A 22,935-nucleotide genomic window follows, 5' to 3' on the forward strand; every position below is an offset into this window, starting at 1 on the left:
CCAGCTTTAAGTAGTTCAGTTGTAATACCGTCTTCCCCTGGGGCTTTGTTGTTTTTCATTTGTTTGAGAGCTGATCTAATTTCATACAAGCTAACATCTGGGATATCATCGGTATGATGGCGAGTAAGCAGCTTACGGGAAGCTACGCACGATCTTCTCGTCAAACATACCGCAATGCCTAAAAACAAAAGTATACAACCAGTGTGTGTTGCCAGTTATAACATATGGCGCAGAGACATGGTCGTTTACAAAGGGCCTGATAAATAAATTAAGAGTGACCCAACGAGCTATGGAGAGAGCAATGCTCGGAATTTCGCTGCGCGACAAGATCCGCAATACGGAAATTCGCAGACGAACGAAGGTAACTGACATTGCTCTCAGAATCTCCAAACTAAAATGGCAGTGGGCAGGCCACATAGCCCGCAGGACCGATGCTCGTTGGGGAATACAGGTCCTTGAATGGCGACCAAGAACCGGACGGCGCACTGTTGGACGCCCTCCCACTAGATGGACGGATGATATAGTTAAGACAGCTGGGCGCAGATGGTTAAGCAAAGCCAAAGATCGGCAACTGTGGCACAGTATGGGGGAGGCCTACGTCCAACAGTGGACTTATCCGGGCTGAATGGATGGATGGATGGATGATTGGTATTGTTGCTTCTTGATGGAACTGGATTCAAGGTTATTATTACTATATTTAACAGCAGCCTGTAGGACACAGATTATAGTTTAAAATATGACTTTAGATCCCCTCTCCATATTACCTTGTCCGCCTGCCGCAAGCAGTCTATCCGCCTCATCTTGCCCTTCTGGTCCGGGTTCGACAGCACACACACAGCCGGTCTCTTGCCCGTGATGCTCAGCACGAAGTCCTCCCGGCAGTCCTGCGTGATGTCCTTGCGCAGTTTCCCGAGCAGCCGTGACGCCCACTTTTGTTTTACTTCCGCTTTTTCGTTCTGGAATCATTAGTTGACGTGTGTGAGAGGAAGTAAATATAAATAATGTTCCCAACGCTTGATCGATACCTTAAATAAATTGTAAGTAAAAAATTAACTATAAACTTGCGTGGGCGTTGCAAAACAGTGTGCTACTATCGTCTATATTATAATATCTTTTGCTGCACCCGGGCTCGCTTCGATGTGGCGCATATTAGATCATAGTTGCGTTACGTATAATTCAAAAATTAATTAAACTGATGAATATTATACTAAAAATGAAATTTCCTTTTTTTTCGTTAGTTCGATTCCCGGTCGAAGCAAGTGAATTTTCGAAAGTCTTTGAATGCAGTTATTTTTCTTATTAAAATTAAAAAGGAATGTTTCCTTTCAGCAAAATTCGCTATCTTCAGTATTTCAAGTGCTTTCCCTCCAGGGCCCATCGAAAATTTCCACACTCTATAAATACCAGCGATGAGTTTTGAATATGTATAAAGTATTAATTATTCTCATTATAAGGACCTCACCTGCGTTTCACACCACGATGAAAAATATATTTGATGGTGAGAGTATTCGAGCGTTTTAGGAAAGAAATCTACATCATATTAAGAACTCATGCAAAGTGTAGCATTGCGAGGAGGAACACTCCTGAAAACGCACCAGGCGATCCATTTCATTCAGTGACGAAATTAAATACCTCCAGTGAGACGAAGGTATAACTTATCTCATTTGTAAATCCCTTGTGGAGTAAAGAAGTAAACTGAAGATATACATAATACGACAGATTACTAAATAATTACTGCATAAATAATACATGTAAGTACGTGTCCATATGTAAAGAACATTTTGACATGTTTGCATATGCCTACGGTTCTCCTAAAAGACTAGACAAACACACAATACATGGAAATATAGCATCATAAATATTATAGACACAAAAGATATATTAAATAATAACATTTATAACAATCGAAATTGGAACATTGGTGCAATGAACAAAATTATCAATACTTGTTTAAAAAGCTCTTGATCCAAAAAAAATATTTCACTCAACGCTTTTGTCGTTATTTTGAAATGATTATCACAAGTAAGTTTTCATTTAATTTAAGATTATTCTACAATATAGGAAACTATATTTTATGAAAGAGAATAAATAGATATCGGCAAAAGTTTATAGATATTATGTCATGTACTTAATATAGTTATGGAGGCGCAGACAGAGAGCGTAGTAACCCATGACCACGCGGTCTGTAGATCATAGGACTATGGATATACTGGGATATACATATTGCGGAAAACTGCTGATGTACCTATATGTATAAATATGACCGCCTCCTTGGTACAGTAGTTGACGCGTGAGCGTAGAACCGAGGGGTCTTGGGTTCGATTCCCGGTGGAGACGAGGAAAAAAATGTCTCGGTCTGGCAGGACACAGAAGGCTGATCACCTACTTGTCCCTAAAAAAAATCGATCAGTGAAACAGATGTATAATGCATCTGCCCCTTACCCCACTTGGGGACATGGGACTTCACTTTTTTTCACTACCATAAATAAAACGCCCTTCCATCTACAAAACCTAATTCATCCAGAAGACATTAAACAAATACTATTCTATCTGCACTTCCAATCAATACAAACAAACAACCAGCTAAAACACCATGTTATATATTAATTTTTCCGCCATTCTTACGTAACGTGACGTCATCGGGCACAGTATAAATTACATGAATTTATGACAAGGGAAGCTAAGCGCATTGCGTCTAGCCGAATAGCAATGGTAGACTATGGCGTGTCTGTAATACCGCAACTTTTAAATTCGTTTTATTACTGAAATAGCTTTTTGTTATTGTTTAATTATTGTAAAATGTATTGAAAATAGTTATGTATTTAGTTTGTAAATATTAGTAAGGCGTAAATTATTTTAAATTCAGTATGTACAATATACATATTGGACTTTCAAATATCTCTGTACGCAGTCAAAGCTTTTACATGAAAAATCTAATAAATCTTTCCTTTTAGCTTGTTTTAGAATTGAAATACCACTCTGTCGGTATAGTTTTTCAAACTAAGTAATATCATAAAAAAAAAGATTTATATATTTTAATATTTGTAAAAAATGACTTCAAAACTACTGGACTGATTTCGAAAATTCTTTAACTAGCAAAAAGCTACATTATTCCTGCGTGACATAGGCTATCTACATAGGTATCTCAAAAAAACTTAAGTTATATCATAAAAAATCATCCATGTACTTATGTATTTGTTGGCAACAGTAATAAAGGTAGTCAATGTTAAGAAGTCAACGACAGACTTCAATACTTAACGTTGTTATTTTAAAACATTATACTAAAATACATCATCATCATCAGCCCATATATTATGTTCCCACTGCTGGGACATACGGGCCTCCTATGAGGGTACAGGCCATAATCCACCACGCTGCGCTGGCCAAGTGCGTGTTGGCGGATGACACATGTCGTCGAACTTTTTAATTCTTCGACATGTCGGTTTCCTCACGATGTTTTCCTTCACCGTTCGAGCAGTGGTGATGTTACAACATGCGCAGATAAATTGAAAAATCAATTTATTTCCTGCGCGCTCGCCTGGTCTCGAACCACGGACTTATCGATTCGAAGTCCGAGGTCTCACCACTGAGCCACCACTGCGCTACACTAAAATACACTTAATTCTTAATAAAATGTAGCCTACTATACGTACATTGGCGTTTTAAACATATAAAGTCACTAGCGGTTCGCCGCGGCTTCGCCCGTGGTACATATTTCGCAACATACATTTTAATGTAGCCTAACTATATTCTTTCTCAGGGTCTAAAGATTGTCTGTGCCGAATTTCATCAAAATCGGTTGAGAGGTTTAATCGGGAAAGCGTAACAGACAGACAAGACAGACAGAGTTACTTTCGCATTTATAATTTTAATAATTATAGTAGGGATAGATTATTTAGAATACAGATGTAAATGGGTCTATAGGATATATTCAGATACACACTCTATTATAAACAACCTTCATATAGTCTGTAGGTACATTCAACACGACCAGAGACAAGCCCAAGAACAACAGCTTTACTTTATTCCAATAAACTTTCCGACTCAAAACACCCAACAAAACTTTTGTTTTCCTTCCAATTTTGTGTTTCTATGTTAGTTTATAAAGTAGAACCCAATTGCTGCAAAACCATGTTCACTTCACTATTATCTACTAACTAGCTGTGCTCCGCGGTTTTACCCACAGTGCTCCGCTCCTGTTAGTCTTAGCGAGATGATATATAGCCTATAGCCTTCCTCGATAAATGGGCTATCTAACACCGAAAGAAATTTTCAAATCGGACTAAGTAATTTCCGAGATTAGTGCGTTCAAACAAACAAACTCTTCAGCTTTATAATATTAAGTATAGATATAAATAAATAATTACCTGTAACTCATATTTGGTATGCCGTTCCTCCTCAAGACTCATCCGTTTCTCGTGTTTTTTGTAATATTTCCTCTTGGCCGCTTGCAAGTTGAACCACGTATATGAAAAGGACTTAACGAAAGGCATCAGGGCCTCTATGAACGGATGGAATTCGTCCTGTGAACAGTCAGAAGGGTGGTGGAAAAACGTAAAAGTATTATCCATTTTAGAACAACTTGTTGTCACCCCAACCTTGTTTGAAACAATGGTCTAATTATTTTTTTTAGTGTGGTCACCTTACATAAAAAAATATCAATGAGATTGAAATTAATTCAACTTTCTTTAATATCTTACATTAATTAATAATCACGAAGAAATTTACATTGTTATATTTTGGAAGAAACTTTAATATTCAAACTAAAATCTCATTTATGAATAAGAGCATAATTTAACACCAAATATATAGAACCATACAATAATACAAATCTATACCCAAAGAATACCATTATCTTGCAAAGAAAGCACAAAATCGTGTTGTCTCGTTTCAAATTATCGATTTACATAATGTCAGAGCAAGACACAAGATTTAGAGCTTCCTTATATCACAAGATCATACAATATAATATATTTACAACAAAAGCATTCATAACATAAAGGCGAATCCAAAGGCATAAGGAGTCCTATTTAATAGCAATATTAATTTTATTACTTCAACTAATATAACACTAAAATGATAAATTTCCACATAAATTTCATACTTATTTTATAATGTACAAAAAAAATAGATATTCTTGTAACTACCTATACATAAAATTCTTGCTAATTCTTATGTTAGACGTACGAAAACATGAAACCTTATATAACATAACTAAGTAGTTAGAATAAAAAGCCGCGACATTGGTATCGTGATCCTAAATTAAAGTTCCGAAAATGTATCCTCATCTGAACATCATTTATTACCCGATACTAGTAAATAAGCTGACTGCTAAGGCTGACTGCTATTTGTTAAATAATAATAATTATTTCTTATTTTTTTTAATCCATCTAGGACAAATCTTTTATTAGACGTCACTGGCACACAATAAAAATGTTTTTTAAAAATCGAATTAGGCTATCCAGGCCGCGTAAAGCCCGCCAATATTGACACATGTCACTGTCACCGATCACGCATTCATCGCGCGCCACGAACAAATGCTGTATTGTTGTGCTTTGAATCATAACTTAATATGCAAATGTGCCATCCTGATTTATCGCCAACCCTTTTTAGCTGTACAGTATTGGAATGTATTTGTTTTTATACTTTTTTCGAGACTCAAATTATAAATGACATGCTTGTCAATTCGCCATGTTTTATTCATGGCCAGTTCGAAGAAAATGTTGCTTGTTTCAGAGAAATTTGACTCGACATAGTCTGGTAAAGATACGAAAAATACGCACTCACTGTCGTGGGTGGTTACTTGTGCAATGTTGAACAATACGTTGGTGTATTAAACGAATTGTTTCGAGCAACCTACATTATTTTTGTCAAGTAATATTTATAGGTAAATGAAAGAAAGATGTCCGCTTTAATATGATGTTAGACGTCATTAAACAAAATTCTAAATATTACTATATATCTTATCTTTCAAACTATCCTTTTACTTCAGTAAAACCTTCAACCTTACGCTCTTTACGCAAGTTCACTACAAAATCTATCCAATCCTGCAATCCGTACAACACAAGATACAAAAAACTTCAATCACCTGACCTTCTACCTCACCTACGCTCCAACTGTATGAATGAAATCTTTTAAAGACGGTTTACGTTCTCCATAAACAATGAACTAGTCAAAACATTAAATTGGCTGGCAACACGTAATGCCAAAACAGATTGCCAGGACCTGCCCACGTGGCGGGCTTCCCTGATAGCACTGCCAAATATTTAATTTTACCATTCATGAATCACGGATCTTGCGGGGCGATTGTGTCCCTTACCCTTGACATACTTCTTTAAGGGTAATAAGAAATTATTCAAAATAGAGAATAACACAACTATTTCCATCAGATACCTTATATTTTTTGTTTGATCTAATTCGTGGACTTAATGCGGTTTATTAATTCATTATTTGAAAAAGGAGGCGTTCATGTATCTTGAACATCACATTGAATTTCTAATTCTTATCCTTAGGTAAGCTCCAGATTTCCGCATACTATCAAGAGATAATTCATGATCTAGGTACCTGCTAAAGCTAAAAGATTTTATCTCAAACAATTATTAGTACAAACGTGTCTCGCTCTTCAAAACAAACCAAATGAAAAAGACAACAATTCCATCATGCTATTCGCTGGCAATTCATGATTCATTCTAAAAAATACGATTTATAATCCAATTCACACTATTTATCTAGTTCAAACAAGAAGCCGTCACAACATATCGTTGGCTTACACCGCAGACACCGAACCGGCCTGCCAAGCTACCTTGGCAGGACCCTGCCAGCACGTGGCGTGTTCCTGGCATGAAATACACAAAAAACTTGCCAATTTGCCATTGATAAATAAGCCTATTAAACACGCTTCTATTCATTTACTATCGGAAATTCTTTACGATGTTACGTTTTTATATTGGACGTGTGTACGTCTTTCATGCGTTGGCCAACACAGAATGGTTTTCTGATAGCTATTTGATATTGTTCTGCGTTAGATTGTCGTCAACTTTAAACTGATTGCTACCTAATTTAAGAAACAATAAACTATTGTTTTTTTTTCATATCTTTCTTGAGCCATTATTTGCTGCTATGGATTAACTTAGTTTTTGGAACCCAACTTCCAATTTGAACTGTACCGTCTATTCATTATTCAGAATAGTTTAGGATTATTAAGTTGAGTTCGGATCGGATATAAAGTATTGACTACAAGATCAAGATGATTTGATTGTCCATCGACTATAAATAACGTTTAGAATTTATTCAAAAAAGCATCCTTCACTCCGAAACATCTCAATAAAACTCACCTCGTTAAACAAGCAGTTATAACAGTAACAAAATAAAACGCGAGCTTAATCTAAAAATAACATTACCGGAGCATAAGCGCACAACCGCCATGTTGAAGACACGAAAAAGCGCGCGAAATAGAAAATACAAAACGGCGTCATAAAACTATCACGCTCACGATAAGGCGCGAATATTTGGCGTATATGAGCAACAAATGCTGAACAGTAAGACTTGGCAAACTGTTGGATCTCCGTACAATATGCCCTGATGCTGAGATGATATCGCTTTCACGTGTTTATTTGATTGTGTTTTAAAGTTATTCGCTAGTAAAGTAGCTGGGAACTTAGATAATATGTGAAGTGAATTCAGAAGTTATGTAACTGTGTTGAAATTTAGATAGAAAATAACATGGGAGCAACTAGGGCCTATACTTGAGGTATAATACAATTTTCAGAACAAGAGAGGGAAGAGTTATCACTATGGAATTACCTAAATGTATGTACATGAATTTGACAAAAGCTTTATCAAATAAGTTCTACCAAATACACTTTGACCCAAAATTTTCACGTCATGTGCTGTTGAGAGTGCAAAAGGAACTTGTGATAGAAAATTGCAATCATTTTCTGCTTTAAGCCAAATATTTGGAAGAAGTTGTGTTCAGTGATCTATTCTGTTCTAATGAAGGTGTTTGATTTAGTATTGCAATAAATTTTACCTATTTAAAACAAACGATGAATAAAAGTAAACTTTGTTTACAAACGCATCCTCGTAAAGCAAACCGATCCAAACAAACTATTAGAAATACTTCCAAAACACGAGCATTGCCAAACTGGAGAGCGTTCACCCGAAGATTTTGGCGCCAAATCCTACGTCAACGATTCATTATTATTTTTTATCTGTATTCCGCGATTTATTTTATAGATATTGGCGCTGGTTCATCGGGGATACCCATGTGGACTTGGCCGTGGCACCGATTGGCTTACCTATCTGGGTCGCTACGTCACACAGGAGTCAGGCCAAAATCATAGCACACGCGGAAAGTTGCTATGTGAAAAAAATACGGCGGCCATCTTGTCACGCGCCGTTTTGGCGCGCAACAAGTGAACGCATACGTTTAGCAGCGCACGTAATTCTACAATAAATATCCATTGTTGTAAACTGAATGCAGAATTTGATTATATGTATTTAGGTAGTTAACCTGAACGAGCCTGGAATATTTAAAGTATTTGCGATGCATTTTGAGGAATTTCTCCGGATAAACCCTCGGTTTCTCTGAGCAATATTCTGCGGTGACAATGAAATATTGCCTACTTTCTATAGCTTTATACTCTTGCTATTTTCACAAAAACGTCAATGGGTATCATATATCTATCGAGTAAACGCAATCGTTTTCATCCATAGCTTTCAGACAGTAAGCTCTTCAACAACTTTTATTGCAAAATTGCGATTGGAAACCAAAAGCGAAAACCTGATGATATTTGGAAAAGGCTGCGCCCATCATTTAGTCAGTATTCCCCTGTTGCATTTTGGAAAAATAATTCATAATCTTCATTCAATATAATGCTTAAATTCATGAATAAATGTTTCACAAAATCAATAAATCAATAAAGATTTCCATCGAGCAAGAAACCAATTTCCCGATTCACCTAAATCCCGAAACCAGCTCGACCAAACCATAAACTAATCTCCAAACTCCTTACAGCAAACATTCACATCGTAACAGGCGTGTCAAGTATATGATTTCGTCAAACCGTTAACCGACCATCAAAGAAAACTGTTTTTTGTTCATCGTAAAATTTTGCCTTGTTGTTTGGGTATGGTTTTCAGTACGCCCAAAAACTTAGGTAACGTTATATTTCAATTTACTTGTAACATCACTACAGACTTTCAATGGAAAGTCTACGAAACTGCAAAAGTATTATAAATTGATGATTTTATTGCTCTGTACAATATTATCATTATTCAAATTTGTGAAGGAATAAAGGGATGTCCTACAAAGTTAGAAGTTATGTGACCACCCCTTAACCGCAGTTAGTCAGTATTCTTTTCAAGACTATAAAGCTGATGAGTCATTGGATTCCGTTTTGATTTTTTTTACATACATAGTTGATCGTATGATACATATGATATTACACTTTTATTTTAAACTAGATTTCCACCCGCGGCTTCGCTCGCGTTTGCAAAGGAAAACCCGCATAGTTCCCGTTCCCGTGGGATTTCCGGGATAAAAACTATCCTATGTGTTAATCCAAGTTACCCTCTATATGTGTGCTAAATTTCATTGTAATCGGTTCAGTAGTTTTTACGTGAAAGAGTAACAAACATCCATACATCCATACATCCATACAAACTTTCGCATTTATAATATTAGTATGGATGATCACCTACATGTCCTTATGTATATGAAAATTGTTAAATCTAAAGTATGTATGATATTGCCATGTTCAAGAGGTTGATTTTAGGAAGAATTCATGACGTCACATTTCAAGATATATTATGTTTTACATATTGAATAAAACACAAATAGATACTTATATTATAGAACTAGACTTTGACGCAACCAATAAATCTTCAGATTATGATATGAAGGATATGTAATTACGATATTTTATGAGCCACGTGGTTATTGAAGTGTTATTTCCATAACGTTTATAGAAAAGTTAACTCCCAGCCCCGTATTCACTCGAATAATAAATAAGGTTCGAATATACTAATCCAGTTTACAACGAAACAGTGTCTTCTTCTTCTTCTCTTAATTCCTAATGGCTCCACCCAATAAAAAGGGATGTCCAGTATATCGAAACAGTGTCATACAGAATGGTTCAAACTTTTTTGACATAATATTTTTACCTAGATATTTTCATGTGTTTGATTTTACGCATTGAGACATAAAGTCTCTCCCTGGCCACTGCTGCAAAATGTTCAATATTTCAGGCTAATAATATCCTAGATACTAATATTATAAATGCGAAAGTTTGTGAGGATGTGTGTGTGTGTGTGTGTGTGTATGTTACTCTTTCGCGCAAATATTACTGAACCGATTAAAATGAAATTTAACACACATATAGAGGGTAACCTGGATTACCACATAGGTTTTATCCCGAAAATCCCACGGGAAAGGGAACTATGCGGGTTTTCCTTTGAAAACGCGGGCGAAGCCGCGGGGGGAAATCTATCGAATAAATCGTGATTAAAATCCGTTAAGACTTTAATTTCTGAATTTTTTTACCTATTTCATTTTAAATTCCTAAAAAAAGAGGAAAACAATATCTATTCATATGATAAATCTCTCATACGTTCGTGACTGAACCGCCCCACACCAAGACCAAGTAAACGACCATTATACTATGTAAATATTTAAAAATATTAACTGTAGATTGAATCAAATAGAACGGCAACTATTTGATAGTGATTCCGCTGTGTAGTTTGACGTATTTATATCGTATTCACGACTGAAGCGGTGTAACAGCTGAACTGTTTGCTGAAATAGAAAATAGTTTCAAGAACTGGCCGCGCGGTGGTAGTGTTAGCGGGGTGGATCTTTATTATTTATTTATCTATCTTTGACTTACAGTACAAAACATACCAACTTTTCTTGAAATTCAAATTCAAATTGCTTTATTTGCAGAATGTAGAATAAAGATGTTTGTAGATACAGACAATATAGTCATAGATCCTTAAACATTCTGCTCGTAGTTGAGCGTGCAAATATAGGTATTATAAACTACTTTTTACAATATTATATCCCAAAACACTTATATAAAAAAAAAAAAATTTAAATTATGTCCAGATATGATATCCATTATATTTTAAATTTATATCTTTGAAATCCTATTGAAAAACAACGGGTACTAGCACCGTGACTAAGTACATTGAACTAATCTTGATAGTCATAGGAAAATGAAATAAGAGATAATAATTAATTTTACAGATATGAAGAGAATTAATATGTCTAAGAATGTAATCTGACGCCGATAATATAGTTGAAGCTTTCTTATCTACACAACGTAATATAAAACATAAACGGAATTAAATAAATTACTATCTGGATCGTTGATAACCATACATCCGATGTACAACGTTTTTACACTAACATAATATTATACCAAGAAACGCTACATCGTATAAAATCGCTATCCGCTCACACTGGCGTCTCCATGCACTCAAGCCGACCTTCCTCTATAGAGGTATCGGAGAGCATTCAGCCCATACTAATGCAACGTTCAATATTATTTGCGACTTCACTTGCTATAGGGCAATCTAATGAAAGTTCGAAATATCCCCTGAAAGCTGGGAATTTTGACTTATAAATTTAGTTTTATACGACACTTAAGCATCGCTGTTGTGGTGTTTTTCATCACAGACTGAACTGGCTGAAGGACCATAGACAATAGATCATAGATTATTTTTATTATAAAAACGTTTTAAAATCATTTAAATAATGAAGTAAGAACCAGATTTCTATTGGGGGTATATGATTGAAAATGTCTAACTGTGCTGTAGGTAATTGTCTTGCATAGAATTATCTTATTTAAAAAAAATATAGGTGCTGACATGGACCTATGTAAATTTGAAATCGCTAAAATAATATATTCACGTAAAAAGTTAATGAAATCAATGGAAATAAGTATCAATTTATTATCAAATACTTATACCAAAAGATTAAAATTTTAACGATTATATATTTATAATTCTATAACAATTTCATACAATAACCTTAATCCTGAAAAGCGCAATTACTTCCTCTCTTCAAGTTGAAACTAAACAAAAAAACAAATAAACATCAATTTACTTATAAAATGTGTTTATTCTCAAACACCTTTTAAATTCAATACTTTTCTATAAATTCTCTTAGAAAATTCTAGAAGAAAATATGTCAATAAAAGACGTAACACCCAAGATCCTGCTTGGAAAAGTAGAAGACATGGGCACGTGCTACGAATATTGTCCAATGTGTGATGCAATCTATCAATAGAATTCCTAGATTGTAGAAAACTATGAATTTTTCGTTTTTTTTTTATCTGGGAAAAGTAGTAAATTTTTTAGGAAGAAATAAGTTAAAACTGTGATAAATTTGAGTGCAGAGAGTTTATGATATTAAATCTATGCTTTTCATTTATCGAATTAATACTAATAAGATATTTTTTTAAATGGTGTAAATATTTTTTTTATTCTGAAACATAATAAGATAGGTATATACAAAGTTTATATTTTTACAAAAAGAACAACCACACCGAACCTATCATTCTTGTAAGTTACAACATCACAGCCTTTCGACCTTATTCCTTATAAATTAAATATAATATTAAAAAAATTATCAACACTACGAAATTTCTACAACATTTGCATCATATCATGAAATTAATATATGTACCGTAAAAAATAGACAAACAATTGTATTCCTGACCTTGTAAACTGCAAATTGAGAGGGCGCCAAATTAAATGTAACCTAATTTAGAAGTTTCCACTGCAACTATAAATCATTTACTTTTTCTCCATTGTCATTTGAGCTTACGCTAATTTTGCAAGCAGGGTTATAGACAGCAACTATTGAAGAAAATTTGAAGAAAGTTTAAAACTTTTAAAGGTAAATTTCGATTTAAAAACTGTCATAATCGTAATTATGATATTTACCATTTTCAATCCATTTTCAGAAAGTATTTTTCAATTTGTAGCCCTTACGATACGAACTTTTTAATATTAATATCTAGAGTTTTCTTAAAACTAATATAAAAATCTATTTTTTGATATTTTTAGTTTTATAGCTTTCAAATGCTTTATAAATAAAAATTATAACTAAATTCTTCTTAGGGCTTATTTTTCAATCCTTGGATAAAACTTATCCGTCCAATAAAATATTACACGATAATATTAAAATGTCACCTGTAAACTGTCAAATTCAGGTAATTAGAATACATTTCATAAATGGTAGTTTAATAAGTTATTCTACGAATAAGTTTTAACCAAGGATTGAAAAATCAGCCCTTAATAATAATTGTCCACATTTTTAAAACGATCTACTGACAAAATGTGACATTCAGTGTTCAATGTTAAATTTTCGTAACAACGGAAAATCGAAGTATAATAGGTATATATAGCTTCTAAATGCGTATATTTTAAAACATTAAATGTGTTGTGTATGAACATTGAATATTTTCTTGTGTTATAAGCGAGTAAAATACAATTTGAATTTATATTATTTGTGTATAAATAAACGACTTCTTACATTCGTTTCAAACTATTTGATTACTAAGGTTAGATAATTCGCTTATAAATAAATCTTTGATACCCTTAATCATGACGGAATATTAATATTTTTTAAGATCGAAAACCATGATTAGAACACGCTTTAATCCAATTCTCCTAACGTGCAAAAATTAATTATTTCATACGTATTTTGACGATTCAAAAATCACCTGAAAGAACTACTTCTTAAAAAGCTTGAGTTTAAGTTTGAGTTTGAGTTGCAATTGCAATTAAGCCACCATCTACAAGAATGTCTCACCCGGATGCGAGCGTTGCTACAACGAATAAATATGGCGGACACTGGAATTCTAATACACATGGCTTTTAATGCTGCCTGCTAATGCGATTCTATCAGAGTTGTAGTTATAAATCGCAAGTCGTGACGTCATGAGTTTTAGGTGATCTAAGTGAAAATTATTAAATAGGTACTAGCTGTTCCCCGCGGTTTCACCCGCATTGCTCCGCTCCTGTTGGTCTCAGCGTGATGATATATTAGAGCCTATAGCCTTCCTCGATAAATTGGCTATTTACCACCGAAAGAATTTTTCAAATTGGACCAGTAGTTCCCGAGATTAGCACGTTCAAACAAACAAACTCTTCAGCTTTATAATATTAGTATAGATGAGTTTATAAAGAATAGATTTTGCTAATATAAATTTTGAGCAAGATGGTGTAAGAAGGTATAAGCCTCTAAAAAACTGAGCAACGTGGTTGCATTGTTAACGTTCAATGTAAAAATTTACAATAATTTGGTGACATTGTAACCTAATTTGGAAAAAAAAAGAATGTTTGGAGGACGAATTTTGATAAAGAGATCGATGTAACGTTGAGATGAGTTGAGACAGAGAGAGGTTTTTGTAATAAAAGACTAATTTGACTAAGATGATGTTTTTACAATTGTAAAATATAGACGAGTTTTGTAATAAATTCGGATAAAAAACAATTTTGTATATTCCAAATAACTCCTACGTTAAACGAATCCCACGTCATCTACTAATCTCCTACCATTTCATTTACTATTTTTTATCTGGCTGTTAATTATCTATATTAGTAATTATTTAAAATTATACATGTATCAGCCATCTGGTTTCCATAACACAAGCGAAAGCATAGGATCAGATCGTGCCGTGTGTGAAAATTGTCCTGAAATATTTATTTATTTTCTTCTAAATCCACACATCGCGGAATCCCACGGTAAACCGCTAACATGGATCAAATCAAAACCAAGTGCATCTTATTGAAATTCCTCATACACACCACAAGGTGAACGGCGGACGATGCACTGCAACAATCATTTGCAAATAAACCAAATAAAATTCACATCACGCAGCCATTTTTACAATGCGTTTTATAATATGCGCTATGTTAATGCGTATTGTTTAGTTGTCATTGCGTAACTGTTTGCGTTTATTCGGGTCAACAACTTGGGGTTAATGTTTCGATTTCGGAAGTCGTTTTTGGGTGTTACAGGATACCCTGACTTTAAGGGCGAGAAAGCGTGGTGACAAAATTTTTTAAATATCATAAAAATGTCCGGAAAAATCGAATAAGTCCGGGAAAACTAAAGACTAGAGAGAGAGTTATAGATACTTTCTCATAACCATTCAAACTACAAAAAACATCGTTCTTTCTTATAAATTAAGTATAGATTTTTATTTATTTTCGATATTACGTATAGATACTTCAATTTTCGGTCTAAAGTTTCGGTCTGTTTTTGTTAATTAATATTTTTGCAATGATAATATAAGCTCAGAAAATCACAAGAAACATTGTTTTTGAACCTCTAATTGATTAATTATTAAAATCAATGTGTACATGTAGAATTATTTTCATTGTTATATTGATTACAATTAACGTCCGCTTTTGAAGTCCGTTTAAAGTATAAATTATTTACATCACGTCTATTTTTCCAAATTATTAACACAGTTTATTAAGTTTTATAATCAATTGTTTTAGTATAGGTCGGTATTAATTAATTTGCAATTTTTTATTCTCGTACGAAAATTTCAATTACCTACTTACCCCTTAATTAATTAGTAATATGCATGATTTTCACTACACCCAGTATTATTAAAGCAACATTGCTTTTCTAATACTGGGTGTAGTGAAAATTCATTCATTAGTACATACTAATTATTATATAGTATTGAATTTGAACATAAATTAACTGTATCTAATATAAAGTTAAATCGTATAAATTTTAACCTCAATTTGCACGATACCTGAATTTCAGAACTATGAACTCTTCGAATATTTTTATCAATTCTGTATCTTGTACCTATTACTTGTATAACGATTTTGTAATTTTTATTGTCCTAATATTAGATTGAAGTATTCCGTTAGTTAAATAATCAATAACTTATGTTATAAAGTTGTAAAATAAATAAATCTTTTATTCGGCAAAGTAGTTGAGCATATTTCGCATCTATGCACAAATAACTATTCTGTTAGCCATATTACTTAAATCTAGTAAAATATACAAAATCTTAAACTTTTAGTGCAATTACAGATAGCCTACTTATTATAGACACAAGACGCCTTTATTTCAAATACTAAAATACCAAAACATTAATAAAAAAAATATATTGTGTACACACGTATGAAGTGAAACTTCTTTATGACCCTATTTTTCAAAAAAAATTTACTATATTCAACTTTACAGAAATACGTCGAATCACGTGTGGTAGGGATAAGAAAAAAATGGCACATAACGGAAAAATGTTACGCCTTACGAATAAATGTTAACTAAATTTTTTTCCAACCCCGATAAAGAAGTTTCACTTCAATAAATTAACGATTAGCCTATCATTGATTTATTGATAGTGTCAAAACATACAAATTTCATCTTCATTTCCACATGGTATAATATATATTTTATCATGATTAATCTTTAAGTCCATATATATGCACCTATTAGAATTAGGTGCATTGCAAAAAACATTTAAACCTTTTCGTAACACGTGAAACAAATGTGTATAATACGAGTTGAATTCCAAAGTTTCGTTTAACTCAACGTACTTTTGAACGTATAAAAGCCAATACGAACTCAGGCTTCACATCCTAACACAACAGAAAGGCAACTCTAATCATACAAACAAAAACTATTGTTCCATTTACATAATGAGCATCCTGGCGTTATCCAAAACTCCGTTGCTTTATTACACAACCTCCGAGCGAGTACAACCCCCGCTAACTACGTCAGAACACAGTTAAAACTCACAAGCTCTAAGAATACACCCATTACTGTAATAGTGCAACCATCGAGCTATAAACATGCAAATACAGCAATCAAGAGGCGAAAATCGTCGAAAATTATTCACGTAAACTCCGAAATCCCTTAAGACGACGGTCTCGAACCCGGGGATGACGCTTAACGGGTGGTGTATGCAAATCGGTTTGTCCTCACACGGCTTACAGCCACACATCACTAATCCCCAAGTTAACTCAACTATTGTCTCCGTTACTCTAAGATATGGCCCGACCGTTTGCATATTGGCATAATGTTCAATGCGCCGAGTTATGACAGTATCGATAATAATTTGCGGCGACGGGTGTCCGGCTAGTGATGCGACTCGATATCGATAATGATCCGATTGTAATGCAAACTAATCGAGATACATAAATCATCGATACATGGAACATAAAAGAGACGGCGCCAGACGCTACATACAATTTAAACATACATTGATCATTAATTCATCACATAGAAAACACTTGAAATGCTATGCGTTCGCCCGCTCTCGTAGCATACAAAGCAACTGAAAACATCCTAGAACTATTCCTTTATATGTTACGTGAATTTCTACTTTTTTTTAATAAATTACTTGTATTTTAGGGAACGTTTAAATTATTCAAAGAATTTGAAATAGATATTATTGAGCACTGCAACAAAGCTGACTTTTTATTTCAAAAACAGCTTAAGATATAAAACGCTTCAAATAATTTAAACGTTCCCTAAAATACTCGTAATTTATTTGAAAACACAAACATATTATAACAGAAATATTTCAGATATCTTCATCTTGAAATATTTTATATACGTTTTTACGTACAGTAATGTCGAGATTTTTGTCGCCGTCGTAATATATCTTATAGGCTTATCGAAATACTTCAAGTATTTTTACAAAAAGTATTTTCGGTAACTATGAGAGATGCGCATTGCAGTCTCTTTTATGAAAATTAGACTGCCACTAGAAATAAAGAAAGTCACGTCCTCCCAACTTAAGTGCCTTCGTTCAATGGTCCGACCGGAGTCATTAGGAAAGAAGTAATTAAAGGCCCGATTAAAAAGAAAAAACCTATACTCGCAGACGCGGCGTGGCCGCTAGTAAACATGGCATAATCAAAAAATGTTGCAAGTGTTGAAGTATAAACAATATAGTGTTTGGCAAGGCTGCAAGGCGCTCCCGATTACACTTCCATCATTCCGCCGGTTCATTCAATATTTTTTTTTACTAAACACTGTAATTTCTTGGCTCGAACGCATCCGTTTACATGCCAAACAATAAATTTATTAGCCGGAGGAGTGGCAACACTGAACGTCACTCATCGATACGTCATCGATTGCGTGGAATTTTCGACATTTTGAAAATCGATTTCGGCGTACGATGCGATCTGCAGCGGCTTACATAACGCGCCGTCAAGGTGACTCGCCCGTAGCCACTACTCCGATCTATTTTCAGTCGAATTTCATAAATACACCGTGACAGCCCATCTCTCCTCTCCCGCGTCCGCCGCCATGCCTGGGCGGCCATCTTGCGTCTTGCGTAATTACAAAAGTTCTGGTGTCACACAGAAATACCGCACCATCGGGCGTCCTTGCTAATTTTAAAGTCCTTTCCTAAAGTTAAGCGTTTATGAGGTAATAGAGGTTGTGACGTAGTTCTGGCAATCTGCCGGACGCCGTACGCGGTCGAACGAAGAAAAATGGTCGAGACGGCGTGTGGGGTTATATTTAGAAGTGTCCCAACGTTTCGGGAGACGAGCGAAATCGACTCGAATCGTTACCGGGGACGAGTCTACGCTGATAATGTCCGGGTGCGGGGAACGATCGGAAAACTAATCGTATATTACTACGCGTGTATGGACAGCAGATGCGCTAACCAAAATTGCGGCCCGGAGCCTACCATCAATATTCTCGACCTAATTGAATATTATTCGGCAATTTGTGTTGCTGAAAATCTGGCTGCGAGTATGCGGTGTCCATATATCGTCTGGGAACGGTGTTAATGTTTTCTATGGGCATGACACGATGCGATGCAGTTGCAGAACTAAATTTAGCCGAGCGGTTTTAGCTCTGGGCCGCGTTTGCGCAACGCCTCGGCGCTGCGAGCGAGACGGCGAATTCTATTATCGGAAAAATGGTAAATCACTTGAGAAATAATGTCGTCTTGGTGCTTTTGATGAGCTGACGCCGTTGACAGTGAGGGTGTAGGGAATAATCTGATTTAATATACGATTACACGACACAATGAGGACAAAGAGGCGCTATCAAAACTGAATAGTCATAAACAAAGATTAAGACATCTTGAACAGAAATATCTGATGTTAACTTATGAAATGGCACAATTTACAGTTCTCTTGCAGTCTATGCAAACTGTATCAATTGCTCAATAGGTATTTTGTATAACTAAAGACAGAAATACGAAGAGTTATTTAAATCGTTAATTATAACGTCTGTAGTAATTATAACCTTAAAAAAGTATGATCCATTAAGATGTAGATAACAAGAATAACTCAAACTTCTTGATAAAAAAATAAAGATTACGTAAAGTACTTCGGAAGTAAAATCCTCTAAATATTCTTGAAATATTTTCAATATTATTTGTAAATTCAGATTCATTATTTACCGATACATTAAGGACGATAGAACAATAAACGTATTATGAATGTGCATAAGCCCGCTTTACGTCGACGACTAATATTAGAAATCTATTTAAGGTGCGACTTAAATAAATATGGCAATTATCTCAAAGATATAACAGAAACCCTTGAATTGAAATTATGTCTGCAGACACCCGTTAAGCTTGTTGAGTTAGCAGGAAATATATTTTAGTAAAGTAGTAATAGAAAAAAGTGATAAAATCATATACCTTTTACAGGGTTTTTCAATTTTCGTTCATTGTTTATTGACAGAAAACGGAAAATATTATATTGAACGTTGCTACGATTTTTATACGTAACTAAAATCTATATATATAAAACTCAAAGGTGACTGATATAGTGATCTATCAACGCACAGCCCAAACCACTGGACGTATCGGGCTGAAATTTGGCATGCAGGTAGATGTCATAACATAGGCGTCCCGTCCCCTAAGAAAGGATTTCCCGAAATTCTTGCGGGAACGGGGAAAAACGGGGATGCACGTACAAAGTCGTGGGCGGAAGCTAGTATAGAATATTATCGAAGGCAAATCTATAAAATTTTAAAATGATACGAAAATGTTAATCATTTTAAACCTGTACAGATAAAAATAAATACTTTCACAACTTTAATATTCTTTAAGTTTCTCCATCAAGACTACGACATGTACAACTGTCGAAAAGCTAAAATAGAGCCGTTTAATTTATAATTTTTATACACATTTTAAACATTCCTAAAAAAAGCAAACACGCCCATAAAGGGTCCTTAACCTAGTCTAGACTTCCCTTTGTTCTTACGACCTATACTGGGACCTATATATTTCTTCAAAGCATTTTATCATCTTTATACTATTTAGTCATCCCACTTCTGTGCTAATGATGGATTACATGTAAACTACATGAAAGTTTCGTATAAAACTGCTGGTCCCATTTTGAAAATAATTTGCACCTACTTTTACCTACTTTTGACCACCTACAATCTACATACATGATATAAATATAGTAAAAGTTATTATATGTGTTTGTTATTTCAATTATCCAAAAAAGCTGAACCGATTTGTAAAACGTTCGCAAAATATATAATAGAGCTTTTCTATTCACGTTTCAAGCAAAACTTGTTTTAGCAGCTTACACTTTATTTCAACAGACTGTAAATGTTAAAACTTTCATGACGATTCAAAAGTGCTTCTAGAAGAAGTCTAATTGAATAAATAAATGTTTGAGTTTGAGTTTGAATTCATTCAACCATTAAAAGATTTAAAATTAAAAAAATGTAAAATTAAAAATATCCCCAGCGAAATAATTTAAACGACTCAATATTTTATATAAAGTAAGTGATAATGGAAACTTGCAGCGAACAGATATCGCTATATCAGCGGAATGTCACGGACAGACAACCGATTTTATATATATATATATTTGGTAACGAAATTCCTTTTGATATCTTCTTATAGTTGCAATGTTTTGATATTTTCAAATCTGTGATAACAAATGGGATACATGTATGGGATAGTGAAATAAGGGGATAAGATATTTTATTTAGATTAGAAGCTTGTTTCGATTATTTCAGCAAAAAAAATAGCAGCAGCAAGTCTCTTTATAATCCATACTAATATTATAAATGCGAAAGTAACTCTGTATGTCTGTCTGTCTGTTACTCAATCACGCCTAAACTACTGAACAAAATTTCATGAAATTTTGTATGGAGATATTTTGATACACGAGAAAGGACATAGTTAGGCTACTTTTTATCCCGGGATATGACGCAATACCGGAAATCCCACGGGAACGGGAACTTTGCGGGTTTTTCTTTGACTCCGCGGGCGAAGCCGCGGGCGGAAACCTAGTATCAAATAATCAAATATATCGTATTATAATATGTACCTTACTAATGGTGAAAAAATGTTTAAAATCGACTGATTTTACCGATTGCTAATGTCCGAGCCTTAGAGCATTAAACCAACCGGAGACGATATGCGTAATTCTTTCATAGTCACTAACTTAGCCCGAGCTTATTTGGTAATAGACAAACAAAAAATCATTCCCTTATTTGAAATATTAGTGAAGATTTCTTGACTAGAAAATAAAACTTACACTGAGCAAAATAAGTTAGTTTTAAAGAGATATTTTAATAGTAGATTTGAATAAGGATTGTCTAAGGAATTGTCTAAGGTCTTGAATAAGGAGCATATCACTTGAAATCTGGAAATATTGAAGAAGTTTCTCTAAAATTGGTCAATTTCGTACAATTCCCTTACTAAATGTACAATTACTTCTGGACCTGTATTTCGTAGCAATATTTTATTTATTCATATAAACCGAAGTATGTCTAGGACGATTTATAACACAAGAACGGCTGTACCAATTTCTATGATTTGTTGACTTTGTATCCGCCCGAAATAGCTGAATCACTATTAAAACATTAGAAAAATTCACAGAATGACATAGAAAATTTATGAGACTACAATAACGAGCTATCTTCTATCTGAACTAATATTAAAGAGATGAAAGATACATAAAACATAAATCAAAACTATTTGATCGATTTATAAATTAATTCACAAAAATTAATTCTATCTTTGCCGAAAACCATAGTTTTCCTTTTTCCGAATGCTTTTTTTGCGAAATATTGAATAACGGGCTAGTATAGTATATCTTCATAATGCTTATTAAGTTTTTGTCCTTCGTCCTTTCTATTTATTAAATTTGCGATAATCTTCATCTATATCAATTTAAAAGATTCCGGAAGACAAAATATAGAGATGGGAGCTTATGAAAACAATATGGCCGTTAAGCTTGCAGCATTTGGGATTATTCCGCAAATTGATACTGATTCTTTAAGACTATATTGTATATTGGAACCTGAAAATTGTCCCCTGCCTTCTTCTGCCCCCTGCCCCAGGGCATGGAGAGGGATTGGAAAATAATATAGACATAGTTCTATACAGAAAACATAATACATATGCAAAATTTTACAGGTTTAAATATCAACAAATATTTCATAAACTACCTTTGTATTTATATAACATAATATTTGAAAAGTTTGCTGTAAATTTCGATAAAAGGTAGGTCTTCACTCTTCGTGATCTTTAACTGATAAAGAAAATTCATAGATGCAAGTAACTTTATAATTTCACAGGATCGACAAAATACTGGGTATAATCATTGGGTATAATATCCAAACAATTAATAAAATTCACAAGAAAAAAAAATTCTAAAAAAACAGTCTCGATTCTAACTGAAAAAACAATGACGTAACAATACTGGGAGTGCATACGCGATTTTCTTATAACAATCGTATAAAAAGTATCCTATAAGATCCAATATTCGGACGAAATCTCTTGAATATAGATCAGGCGCACTAACTGAATACAAATCCGATGTATTTTGAGGTTATCTGCGCTGTTATACCGTGGAAATTGGTTTGAACCTATAATTATACTTTACTGTTATCCGTTTACGTAGTAATCTGTCCATTTTTTATGCAAACTGAAAATTATAAGATAGGTAATT

General features: G+C 34.0%; 1 protein-coding gene across 7 annotated transcripts in view; it reads right to left on the reverse strand.

Annotated features, from left to right (window-relative positions):
- Nucleotides 1-22,935, reverse strand: part of LOC123703462 (nuclear factor 1 B-type) — a 53,055-nt gene that overhangs the window by 15,044 nt on the left and 15,076 nt on the right. For all 7 annotated transcript variants that reach the window (XM_045651460.1, XM_045651459.1, XM_045651461.1 and 4 more), the window contains exons 2-3: nucleotides 4,368-4,523; nucleotides 765-956 (exon numbers count right to left, since the gene is read on the reverse strand). In XM_045651460.1, coding sequence (XP_045507416.1) covers nucleotides 765-956; nucleotides 4,368-4,523 — 348 coding nt within the window. The remainder of the gene's footprint in view (nucleotides 1-764; nucleotides 957-4,367; nucleotides 4,524-22,935) is intronic.

The sequence above is a fragment of the Colias croceus genome, chromosome 26 (assembly GCF_905220415.1).
Source record: "Colias croceus chromosome 26, ilColCroc2.1".
Classification (NCBI taxonomy): domain Eukaryota; kingdom Metazoa; phylum Arthropoda; class Insecta; order Lepidoptera; family Pieridae; genus Colias; species Colias croceus.